This window comes from Fukomys damarensis, unplaced genomic scaffold (assembly GCF_012274545.1).
Source record: "Fukomys damarensis isolate Sample0158 unplaced genomic scaffold, DMR_v1.0_HiC HiC_scaffold_5, whole genome shotgun sequence".
Lineage (NCBI taxonomy): Eukaryota > Metazoa > Chordata > Mammalia > Rodentia > Bathyergidae > Fukomys > Fukomys damarensis.
Genome location: NW_022900917.1, coordinates 2,256,984 through 2,270,483, shown reverse-complemented (window position 1 = coordinate 2,270,483; position 13,500 = coordinate 2,256,984). Strand labels below are relative to the sequence as shown.

Below are 13,500 nucleotides of genomic sequence, written 5' to 3'. Positions count from 1 at the left end.
GTTTGAACTCCGGTCCTTGTGCTTATGAGGCAGGTGCTGAAACCACTGAGCTAAATCCCTGGCCCTAGAATCAGCACAGAGAAATCCAAAAATAATGCTGGCTATGACCGATAGGAATGCACACACGATATTATATTATTTATCTGCCGAAACCACACCAGGGTGGGGCTGGTGATGTAGCTTAGGTCCCAGGGCGCTTCTGTTGTGCTCCAGGCAGTCGGTGAGCTCTGTTCCCAGCTTCCCACCCCCAAATAAAAGACAATATAAATGAACTGCTTCCAAATGGAATATAATTCACATGCAGTTCACAGAAGAATTTAACCCACCAGCATTTGTACTTAATCATTTGATGTACACAAATATTTAAGCTTCTCATATTAGTATTATGTAAATATCCTTTCCCACATACACACTGATGCTTTTATTCCTTTTTCTAATGCTTTTTATAGAACAGACTATTATAGAAGAGTGCAATTTTTCTCTTATCACAAAATATTCTCCAAAACATACCTTATTAAGAATTTAATATTTTAACATAAAAGTTAGAGTTTACCACCAGCATAGGGACATTGCTTCTCAAGGAGCATCTCATGGAAAATGAGAGTAACCATGCACAATCAGGCCTGAGAAGTTTCTCCAGGGGCTGTATGGACAAGGCTCCTGCATTTAAACCTGGCTTTGGAGCAGCGACTCCTTCAGCTGCTTCCACATGAGGTGCCGTGCGGGGCCCTCGGAGGCAGGGCAGGCTGGGAGGCAAAGTGAGTGTGGGGTCCAGCTCTCTGTCCCTGCCCCTGGGCAGGCCAGGACTCTGCTGCTCTCAGAAAGCGCACAGCTGCAGGTGTGTGCCTGTGCTGGGTCAGCTTGAAAAAGACCAAACCAAGCTCAAGACCTGAGTCCAGTCGTCTGAGCATCTGAATCTTTTGTTACGGAAATGTCACTCCGGTTACACAAACTTGGTTTCATTGCTCTCACTGCCAGCTACTTCACCGAGATTCTCATTTTCTCCACCTGACTTTTAGTAGCATTTGAACAGTTTGTCCCACCTCGCAGTTTAATAATTCCATACTTGTTTCTCCCTTGGAAGGGGGAGGTGCCCTTCTCTTAGTTCTGTTCGACTGTGGACTTTTCTCATCAATTTCAAATGTCATAATCTCAGATATAACTTAATTTCAACTACAGGCAAGTTCTTTATAGTTATGGTACAAAGGTGCACCCATAATGGAGACAACATGTGACTAGGAGAAAAGTATATTTGGTTACAAAACTCACTCATATTATTGTTGTTGTCAAGATCTCTTTTTAATCAGAAGTCGATACTGGGTGAAATGGCAGTAATAAGGAGGAACCCTCACTGCATCCTAAGGGTGGGCACTCTCAGTGTGGTTTCCCTCCCGCAGGATGCCTTTGGGGCTGTCCTCAAATACAGAATCCTCACTGGCTTTGACCCCTATTTGTTTTAACATGAACAAGCTGTTAGTGGTTGAGGGTGAATGTGTGTCTATTAGGCGCTCTCTGCATTCTTCAAACTCACACGTATTAATCACACCACTTTTTCTGGGAGGGTTCCCAGCTTGAAAAGCACTCAGTGGAGATGGCCGCCTTCTTGGTTCACTAGTACAAATAGCAGTAGCCTTGTCTTGAGTTGGCCCAACCTTGGCCAAGCCTTCTAAAATCTCACTTTGCACATGCAGGGTGGGCATAAAGCTGTGCAGAGTCTCAGCAAGCTGTAGACCAGATGAGGCCCTCTAACAGCAGAAGGAGAGGCCTCCAGAGCTAAGCGCTGGTCTGCCACACACGGGCACCAGGGCTGTCTGAGTCCCTGGCCCCCGCAGGCTCCGTGACAGCCCTCTTTAGGGAGGAAGTCGCCTCGGGAGCAGTGTGCTTTTCCTTCCTGGGCTCTCAGATCTCACACTCCTCCCCACACTGCATGAGGTGCAAGCCCAGAAACCCTGCCAGAAATGAGGCAGCGCCCCTGCAGCCCTCTGCGGCTCGGCACTGCTCGGGGTAAGAGGCTGCAGTTGCCGCTGCCAGCTTGGAGGGAGTAGGTTCTTCCTCAGAGCCAAATGCATGCGCGGAGCAGATGAGACTGTGGGAGTGAAGTTGGCAAAGAGGAAGAGAAAGGAGTCTATTCTTTGCTGAAAAGGAAAGTATAATAAATATCTGGATCGCTTAGACATTTATTATTCATTTAGAAACTTTTCCCATTTGGAAAATGGACTATCTCTGATCTATAGAATAATTGTAAATAATACTATTATATTACTTTGCTAAATATGCTGAAATGTTTTATTTTTATTTGGAGGCAAAGAGATTCTGTTTAATAACTTGCATGTGTGCACTTATTTGTGGTCCTTTTCCTAACAGGATCATTATTTCTTGCACTGAAATTCCTATATTTAACCAGTGACTCATGTTAAGATAATGTGTTCCAACAATTCTGAGAACTAAAAGCAAATATACCTCAGAGATAATGATTATTTAAATTTTTGGTTCATGGAGATAAAGCTGTCTGACATGAGTATGGATATAGTAGCCAAGAATTCTAGCATTTTATTTCACACTCGTTTTTTAAAAGTCTCTTATCGTATTTGAGATCCCACATACCACAGTCAACTTAAAGACGTTTGTTAGCAGAAGGTCTCCGGAATTTCATCTCACGCCATCCTCGACTGAAGAATATGTTGTAGGAGGCGCTCAAGAAAAGCACTCTTGTAATACAGCTTTCCTGCTGCTTCCGTCCCGAGCCGTTTTTGTGCCTCGTGGTCATTACAGCTCCTCGCTAGAGTCCTCGTTGAGTCCTTTCGCTTATTTTCCAATTTAGGAATATCCCCGTCACTTGGAGCCTGAGTCCAAAAATACACTAGACCACATTTTGCAAGCAATGCAACTCTGGTAATGTTTTATGGAATTGAGTCTTATCTCCCAAACAATAAATGGGGACCAGATAAGTGTCCTCGACATGGGGTTGGGGCACTTTCTTAGTCACTTGCTTCAGTTTGTGTGGCACACATGCACACACTCTCACCTTGTTTTCAAACGCAGAAAACAGCGTAAAGGGCGCGTCTCTCCAATCACTCAGCGGGCGGGCAGCTGGGTGGGAGTGGGCGCAGACCCTGCCTGTCACGTTCCTGCACATGGCAGTGCAGAGGAAACCAGCAAGAGTCCAGAGATGACCTGCAGAATGGGGAAGTTCTGCCATCTTCACCCTGGAAAAGGAGCTAATATCTAGAATATATAAAGAGCTAAAAAATGAGACCCCCCCCAGATAAAAGACCCAATCAAGAAATGGACAAGTGAAATGAACAGTTACTTCTCAGAAGTACAAATTGTCAGTACATACATGAAAAATTATTGAACTTCATTGGCTTTTAGAGAAATGCAAATTAAAACAGTGCTGAAGTTCTATCTTACCCCAGAAAGAACAGCCACCATAAGAAACCAACATATGCTAGTGAGGCTAAGAAAGAGGAGCCCTTCTACACTACTGGTGGGAATGTAAACTGGTAGAAGCACTGTGGAAACCAGTATGGAGGTTCTCAAAAAGCTAAAAATTTGACCCAGCTAATTCCCTTCTAGGTATCTTCCCCAAAGTGTTAAAGCATCATAATACAGCGATACACAGACACCCATGTTTACGGCAGCACAACTGATAATAGCTAAATCTTAGAAGCGGCCTGCAAGTCCATTAGCACATGAATGGATAAAGAAAACATGCTGCTTACACACACGGGAGTGCTACTCTCCCATAAAGAATGATAAGTCTGAGATATTTGTAGTGAAATAGATGCACCTCAAAAATACAATGTAAGTGAGATGCGTAAGCTTAAATACCATACGGTAGCTCCCATTTGATTAATCCAAAGCACAAGCCAAATAAAGAACAAAATGAAAAACTGAAGAAAGGAAACAGGGAGATAGATTTTTATACCAAGGGAAAGGGAATCAAGACTGGGGGCTGGAGAAGGAGGAGGGGAAAGGGATCTGAAAAACAAGATGTCCTGTATGCATACCCACCACTCACAGCACAGTTAATGCAATCGTATCTCGCAAACATGAACTAAGAATAATAGTATGAAAACTGGAGGAGGGGATCTAGGTTGGAAGGGAGGAGGACGGGAGGGAAGGAGAGTCCTGGAACCAAGCTGTGTTAAGACGCCCACCTACTTCCTAAGATGAATGAGTGTCATGTACAGAAAATATACTAATACAAATTAGTCATGAGAGTAATTGGGTAAATCTTTGAGTTCCTGCTTTTATTTTATATGAATTGACCCTAGAGGACCAGTGGCTTTGTTTAAAATGACTTGTTTAAAATGTCACTCTATTTTCAGAAAAACAAAATATTTCTCTCAATATCATCAGGTACAAACAGCTACACAGTTTAATGTATAATTTTAAAAATTACATTTACTAAGCAGCAATTTTTCAGTGTTTGGAAATGGTTATATGAAAGTTGTCTAGCTCCGGTCTAAGATATATACAATGTTGGAACTCTGTCCTGTACCAAGAAGCACTGAAAATGTAATTGTGCAGGGCCTCAAATTATTATTCCTGGGACTATTTCTTCCTTCTCATGTAAGTCCAAGATTTTGACTGCATTTTTCCCATTGTATAGTGGCTGGTTTTTAAAATTTAAACTCATTGTCAGCAGACAGGTCATGTACTTCGGAGAGAGTGACACAGGGTTTTCATCATCGCCAGGTGGAATGTGAGTTGAATTCCTGTGTGGAGAACCCCTGGTTCCATTAACTGAACTTGTACTATGTAAAATTTTCTGAGCCATGGCATAAGGTCAAGTAACACACATTTTTGTTGTTGTTGTTGTTGTTTTACTTAGAGAATATCTACATCCTTTGGGGATGTAGATAGTGATAGTGGTGACATCTTTTAAAGGCCAGGAAAAGTGCATGTGTGTGTGTGTGTGTGCACATGTTTGTGTGTATGTGGGTGTGTGTTTCTGTCTCTGTGTTTTTCTAATGTCTACAGTAATTCTGGGAATTTTCCTTGCCTTCTTTAGAGGATGTTTCTATACCGAGAGAATGGAAACAGCTATTAATTGTGAAGATGGCAGAATTTGCCAAACAGGCCTGGAATCTCTGTTATGGAAGTGACACATGAAGGTCACTCTCTTCAGTATCAAAGCACACTGCACAGTGTGGCCTGAGAGGCTCGAATGCCACATGGCCCCCAACATGATGGAGGCCAGTTTTTCTGCAGAGACACTTCTGGTTCTTTGCCAGTGTGTCCTGACAAGCTCTTCACATAGGCAAAATTGTCCTGCAATGTCTAGCTCTTTCTAGCTCTCAGTTTGGAAATCTTCAACAGAATTTTCCAACAGAATTTGGAACTCCTATGACAGCATTATGTCACTATTTCTGGGGTTAGAATTCTTCTCTCTTCTCTACCTTCAGGCTGCCTACTTTTATCTCCATTAACCTTTTGCCTTGACTATAAACATTTATTGAAGGCTACCTCCTTTGTTAGTCCAGTAACTCCAAAGGTTAGTGAGAAGTGGATGCTACTTTGACCTCTTTTATCCACATTAGATGATTCTAATTATTCTGAAGAAGTGACACTTTTGACCCATTTTGTCCTTGTCAAGTTTGTCTAGTGGTGGGCTGTCTAAACCCGAAACTCTGGGTTCAAGCTATATCTAGGAATTCAGGGTTTTTTTTTTAAATAACTTACAATGGAGAGCCTCAAAAGTGCACAATATTTCTGTTTTCAAAAAAATGCAGCTTAGCTGAAATTGAAGGCATATTTTGTGTTTTGAATTAATTTATCACTGAAAGAAATATAGATGAACTATAAAGTTTAACCTATAAAAATCTAGAGATTATTTCAAAATGGGGAAAATGAAAAATTCTGTATGAATGAGAATAAACTAATTTTCAAGAAAATTTAATGACAGCAGATTTTTACATCCTAGCACTTTTCTCTTTTTGATGCTGTGAAACTGTGGTCTCAGGGTCTCCCCATCCTGTGGGCCTCCATGGTCCCTTTGGCACAGACAGGAAGTGAGAGAGAGGGAATCACCCATTGGCTCTCATAGGTTCAGCGTGGCAGTGACGTGAGTCTTGGTTCTCCTTCCGTTCCCTTGGTCGAATGCCTGACTTCAGACAGGGCCTCAAAAATGGACTGAGGAAAAGTGATTGATCAGTAACACTAATGACTCTCACATCCTTTTAATTGTCAATAAAGTCATTTGGTCTCAGCATCCGAGAGAATCATTGAATACATTACCAATGTCTGAGAAATACTGAGGACTTTAACAAATGCTTTATGGCTGTCCCTATGTTTTCCAGATGTAAATTCTGAGATTCAGAATGTGTAGGTGATTTTCCTGTCATGGAGCCCCCCATAGTATGGCCTGGGATTCAAACCTAGGTCATCTAAGTGAGTAGCAGTAATGTCCTTTGATTACACCCAACTGTAAAGCCAGTGGTGATTCCAGTGGTAATGTTTTACACACCCAATTCTAAAGGCAGGTACGGTCATCGTGGTATGTTTTTCCCTACTTTAAAGCAAGAACACTAAATGTAGTTATTGATGCCAATAAAGTATTAATGAATGTGCAGTGACTGTGATGATTTGATGGAATTCCAACTAAGGGGAAGTTGTTTGCAGTTTGAACACATTTAATCAGAAAATTTCATCATCTTCTGAACCATCAATCAGTAAGTTGGAGTACCTCTTGTATTCATTTTCCATAGCTGCAGAAACAAACCATTACAAACAAAAACCTAAAAACACATATTTATTGTCTTTTGGTTCTGCATATCAGAAATCTAGTATGGGTCTCAGCTGACTAAATCCAAGGTGCCAGGCAGACATGTTCCCATGTGAAGTTCTAGGAGGCCCTTGTTCAGTGGGATGGTTGGGAGAAGGGAGCACCTTAAGGCTGAGGGAAGTTCCTTTTTCATTTCCTGTAAACTGAGGCTCTTGTCAGTTTCCAGACCTGTCGCACTCCTTGGTGCATGGACTGGTTCTCCAATTTAAAGGCAGCAGAGGCAGGTCAAATCCTCCTTGTCCAGCCTCTTTGCTCTTCTTTTTCCTCTCGTCTGATTTTAAGAACTCATAAGATTAGAGTGATATCTTGGATGACTTTACCATCTCATGGTCTTAACCCTTAATCACATCTTTCTACTCCCTTTTACCTGTCAGGCAGCATATGCACAGGTGCAGGGGCTCAGGGCCTGGCCACCTCGGGCACCATGTCGCTGCATCACCCCTGTTGTACCTGCTCTCTTTTACCAACATGTTGTGCCAGGTTTTACCCTCTGTGGCATGCAAATAAGCCATTTTCTTCACTTGTGAAATCAGATGGTTAAACTCAAGGAACTTGCTTTTAATTCTTAATATTGTAGAATTTTTATGAGTCCTTATTTAGAGACCGGGGAAAATGAGCCTAATGATCAATGTATTATTGTTATTATTGTTATTTTTATTCATGGACTTTTCTCCAGTGTAGATTTCACATAATCCTGGCTAACTCCTTCCTTCTCTGTTGGTAATCTTCTTTGAAGGCAGTCTCTGCAAAAGTTGACTTCTTCAGAAAGAAATTGACTGACTCCCCTCCAGAGAACTGTAATACCTGGTCCCTTGAGAGTTTTTTATCTACTTATTATTTAGTTTATAGCCTGGGTATTGCTTTCAGCAGACTTTGCTCCATTCTTTGCTTTGGCCTTATTAGTTTGCAGTAAAACAAATTGTTTTCCTTTCAATACAGGTTCTTTCTTTCTTTGCTTTTTTTTTTTCAAATTGGGCCTTTATTGAACATTTGACTATTTATTTATTTATTCATTTTTATTTCACCTTTCTAATTAGTACATGCCTGCAGTGCATAAGGTTTGCATTCCTTGAATGGATCTGGTATGTGGACAAAACACATCTTAACCCTTTTTTGGTTGCTGTTCCTTTTCCATCCTTTACTCTTCCTTCCTTCATCTCCCGACTCCCTCCCCACTTGAGAAAGATCATCAGCACAACTACATAATAAATAAAATCTGCCTGTGCCCAGGCATAATGTTAACCAAAGTTTTGAAAGCTACAATGCCCTGTTTATCATTATGGAAAGATATTAACTATTTTTAAGTGACAATATCAAGTCCTCTTAAACCGTAACTTGTTTATGGACAAAATTAGAGAACATGCTCTCGTAGGGAGCTCCTGGAACTGTGGAAATCAGAAAAGCTTATTCAGATGAAGAGCCAACATGGGACAGCACTTAAGAGATGAAAACCACTGATGCTGTTTCAATGGCAGGCGTAGTGGGGTGAGGTTGAAGAACTGGGCTGCTTTGCCCAGGGCTTTCCTGTGTTAGCACTGACTGCATTCTCCAGGGAGATGGCTTAGTCCCAGAAAACCCAGGCTAGGTCTTCATGGGGTGGTAATGGCAGGAAAAAGAAAGAGCTTAGCATAGATCTGGTACTGCCTTCTCCCTAAAGGAACTTACTTAACCTTTAGCTGTACTTCTCTTGTCTGAAAATTTGTACAGAGGACCATGTGAGCAAAGGCAAGGTCTGACAGTATGGCTTCAAGAGTGGAAGTTGTGGGGCCCTCACTAAAGATGTTTCAGAAACATCTTTATGGCTGCCTTTTGCATGGAAATTGAGCACATTTCCCTGTATGTAGAACTCCAAGATCTGTTTTGAATCTGCCCTTCCAGACTTTTGTGCCCGTGTCCCTTCCATTTACAGAGGAGAGTATTAGTGATGGTTGTGTTGGTGAAAACTAGCAGTTTTCTAGTGCTTTCTGAATACCGAGAGGAGTTCTAAAGACTTGTTAGGTACACAAAGCAGAGTCCCCGGCCTGTTTGGCGCTGCGGTGCACCACATCCTTGCACGGCGCCTTTGCCCATGATGTCCTTGCAGCTTTGAGTCCCTCCCGCTGATCCTTGGGGGCCTGGAGGACGCTGCCTCCCTTATTTCCTGAGCTGCCGAGGCAGAAGCTTCCCCTTGCCCTTCATGAGCCCAGAACAGCGCACACTTGCCTGGCACTCTTTCCTGTGACCCTGTGCACATTTCACTACACTTTTAAATTTTTTCATTGGGAAAGACTTAATCATATCCTCAGCGCGAGAGAAGGTATTGGCAAATCAACTGCTTTTCTTTACACCAAAGGACTGCCCGAGGAATTTCAGTGATCAATATTTTTATCTTAAGAAAAATTAGAGAAGGTGATTTACTGCACGGAGATGTGCCTGGCTTTTTTTTTATGGAGTAGAAAGATTGTAATTGAAGACAATTGCTTGTTGTGAAATAAGACAGCTGATAGAACCACGGCCTGGTGCCTGGTCTGAAATCTGTCATTTCAATCAGAGGGAAGTGAGTGTGATAGAGGTGAGCACCAAATGCCACAGTGACAGACTCCTCCATGTGACCTGCCCCATTTGGCACTGGAGACCTGGGGCTGCATCTGTGGGTTACCTGTTGCTCTGTTGGTAAAGACGATATTCATGGAGCGATAGCCTAGTATTTGATTGGATATGGATAAGTGACCATTACAGATCAAGTGCTTGCTTTCCTTGAATTCTGCCTTGGAAACAGAAATAAGTAATAATTGTTGATCACAGTCATAACAATACAGATAACTTTATAACATTTTTGCACAGATTTTTAGAACGTCACTGTTATGGGACTTTCAGACAACTGTTTCTCATGGTTATGCTCACTATTAAAATGCATAGTTAGAAAATTAAGACTGTAAAGTGAATCAAAATGATACATACTAATATAACAAAATATATAAAGTATATTAAATACATTTAATGTGATTACTATATTTAATACACTTAAATATCCTATTTGTGATATAAATTATATATTTGATATAGATTATCTATTTCATGTAACAAATATACACAAATACATTAACCAAAATGTGCTATATACTCATCAGAATTACCCGTCAGTGTTGCAAAATTTGTTATATCTGGTCTGGTTAACTCGCTCTCCCGATTTAACCTGTTTTTTCTCATTGAGTTTATTGGTACATTTTAGGTACACAGAACAGTTACATTCATCACTGGGTTCTTGTTTACATGACAGGACTTGATTCTCATGTTTTCCCCTAACCCCTGCCCTCCCTTCACTCCCTCTTCCCTTCCCTAGTTACATAGACTTTATTTCAATTTGTAATATTTTTTCTTTCCCTTATTTCCTTTCCCCTACCCTTCCCACTTCCCCTACACCTTTCACCCTTGTCTTCCTATTGCACATTATCAATTATACCATTAGGATCTTATTTACAATTATAGTTTTTCACATCAGAGAAACTATTCGGTATTTACACATGTGACTTATTTATTTCACTTAAGAGTATAACCTCAATATGTATCCATTTTCCTATGAATGACTGATCTCTCATTCTTTATGGCTCAGTAGTATTGCATTTTATAGAGAAACCACATTTAAGTAACATCTTTTGAAGTTTCTCCATCTCAGTTGTTTTCTTCACAAAGCCTATTTTATGTGGATCATTGCCTTTCATAATCTAGTGCCGCCACAGGCCTGGGCGAGCCTGCATCTGGGGTGCAGTTATTAGTGGCCACAGGGTGGCTGCACCCTCTGTCCTGTTCCTGGGGCGTTGGTGCTACCCAGTGGCCCCTCATGTGAACATAGCCAGCACCCTCTGGGGAGGCTGCGATTGCCACTTTGAGATCCCCCTGAGCCCACTGAGGGTGTGTGACTCACAGAACAAGGCCAGGCGATGCTCCGTGAGTTACCAGGAGCGCAGTCCGCAGAGACGTTCTGGGGTCCTCCCAGTTTCATTCCCGCAGTCAACATTCATCACAAGAGATTTAAAGAGAAAGCATTTGGATGCCATGCAGCCAGAAATACTGAGCCTTGGGAGCCTTATGTTTGAAACCGACGCCGACCCGTTGTTTAGCTGGGAAGATAGGTCTCCTCTCCTTGCTTCTCTGCTGTCAGGGCAAGGGATGTCACGTGGTAGTTGCTCTGCATTTGAATCTATGCAGGATTCCCTGTTATAGCTTTCTTAGAGACAATGGATGGAGAATCATCAGCACTATGATCATAGCTACAGGCAGGCTATACTGGCCACACTCGCGGATGGGGTAGGGATCCTTATTCATTCAGCCCCGGTTCCTCCTCTAGTATGAATGTTGCCCAGGATAGGGCTTTGAAATGGATCCTGATTCTTTAAATTCTTTCCTGTCTGTTTCAGGAAATAGTGAGATCCTGCTGATAGGAAAGTACAATGTGTCTAAAGTTCACTTCTAAACACTGCTCTTTGCAGGGAATGTCATCTACATTCTCTTTATAACTCAGAGCCCCAGGAGATCGGCCTAATCTTGGAGATCTGATCCCTTATCATTTGGGGGAAAATCCTTGATAATAATTCCACCACTCTGATTAGGAAAGCAGGAAAGCCTTCCAGCTTCTGTTGTCTTAAAAAGATACCAGTAAATGAGGGGAGAAGGGCTTGGAGTGCGGGTTTGGGAGATTTAGTTGTTTGTAAAAATAAAGTGATTAGTACAGTTATTATTCGAGTCTTTAATCAATGAAAGCAAATGGCATCTGTTTGTGATCGTTCTTTCTGCAGAAGACAAAGGCTCAGGTCCCCATGGTGCTGACGGCGGGTCCCAAGTGGCTGCTGGATGTGACTTGGCAAGGCGTGGAGGACAACAAAAACAACTGCATTGTGTACAGCAAAGGTAAAACAGATCGCTCCCTCTCTCTTTGGCGGTCCCGACACCCGACAAGAGCCGGAGTGGGGGTCCAAGGAGACTTGATCTTCTGTCCCCTTTTGCCTTCTGAGTCGCTCTAACCCGCATCTTCACCAAATCCTCCTTCCTGCCTTTTCCTGTATGACACAAGCAGTGTCACAGCATTCACTGCCCACTGCCTGTCCTCTCGTGGTCCGCCGGTCCCCTTCTCTTGCTGTTTGTGCTGTGGAGAGCCAGGCTTTGGAGGTGTCCCTGATGTCTCCTTCTCACACACTACCTCTCAAGAAAGAAAGGCATCTTGCAGTGTGGCGATAGGTGTCCAAGTGCATGCTCCGAGGCCCACAATCCAGACAGCTTCGTGAAGTCACCACGATGAGAGGAAGGCTCAAAACACAAGCTTTGTGAAGCCCGAATTTTTCCCCATGGCGATTTCTGAAGGGCAGGAGGCCAAAAGGCAAGAGGAAGCCAGTGGTGTACAGAGCACTGCCTTCGATTTGCCCTGGCATGACCTCAGCCTGGCCCGCGTCACGTCACAGCTCACTGAGGACGCAGCCAGTCCGATTCACCTCCCACAGCACCAATCTCCTGTGTTCTCCTCTGTGCTGTGGGCCTTTTGCTTTTTCTCCACCTTTAAGTTTCGGGCCCTCACTCTATGCTCTTCCACTGAAATCCCTAATCACACTTTTTGGTAAATATTGTAAAACCTTGTTTCTCTCATGTTTAATTTCTTTCCACTTACTTTTTTTTTTTAACCATATAAACCTACTGAGATCAAAGATTTACTTGCACATTGGACCTAGAAACCATAAAAGCATACAAGAGAACAAGCGAGTAAGCACCCTATCAATATATTAACATATAAAACACTAATCATCACATCAAAGACTCTGAAAAACTTGCTAGAAACAATTACAACTTGTTCCTGTAATCATTACAATTTGTACACTTATAAGAGGATTGCCTTAAACTACCATAAGCCTTTGAAAGTTGAAACACCAGAAAGGGAATCTTCAAGCTAAAAAAACAAGCTGCACACCAGGATCTGATTATGCTCCTTTCTGTCTGCGACTGCTGGTCCCAAACCCACTAATTTGTAACCAGGTTGTGCCGATGCAGTCTACAAAGCAGAGTAGCATCGCGAGTCAGTTTACGGGTCCCACGGTGAGAGTAGAGGCTGGGACAGACAGCGTCTTAGCACGTCGCTCCAGCGTTGGGGACAGATTTCTGTTGTACAGTGTCTGACCTTCATTATGGCAATGTATCATGAAGGAACTGTGGCAATAACTACTTCCTTGTCCTGATCCAAATCCATTGCATTTTCAAAGCAGGAATTCAAAGCAGGTTATTGTTATGTGGCAAGGTTACGATTCCATCTTCGGTAGCACACTTTAACAGGGCATGTTTCTGTCTTTGTGTTATGGCTGGCTGTCCCTTTTTGTCAATGTATAGTTTGAGGGTAATTTCTAGAGGCTTATGAGTTCATCATGAACCTCATCGAGTGGACATTGAGCGCAGCTGTCTTGCCTGTTGACGCTGATAGCCAGCGTTTATTAGGCGCAGTGGGGTCCACTCCCTGACCCTCCCTTGCTTCTCTGAGCTCTCTTGTGATCATCAGCATATGCACCCAAGAAGCAGAAGTATAAACTTAGCTATCAGTGGCTCCTTTCTGACTGCCTGTCTCTTCCTGGAGAGCAAGGGCTATATCATCAGTGCCTGTCCCTGTCTATGCTGTACACAAAAACACACAATAACTAGGGGCTGGCTGGTTAGGCGTTTCCCAGACACTCCTCACCACGGCACCTCACAAAGCA

At 42.6% G+C, this 13,500-nt stretch overlaps 1 protein-coding gene across 1 annotated transcript in view; it reads left to right on the top strand.

Annotated features, from left to right (window-relative positions):
* The window catches only part of Zfpm2 (zinc finger protein, FOG family member 2), a 267,807-nt gene that overhangs the window by 129,531 nt on the left and 124,776 nt on the right, over nt 1–13,500 (top strand). The window contains exon 3 of the mRNA XM_033759763.1: nt 11,566–11,677. Within this exon, the coding sequence (XP_033615654.1) occupies nt 11,566–11,677 (112 nt within the window). The remainder of the gene's footprint in view (nt 1–11,565; nt 11,678–13,500) is intronic.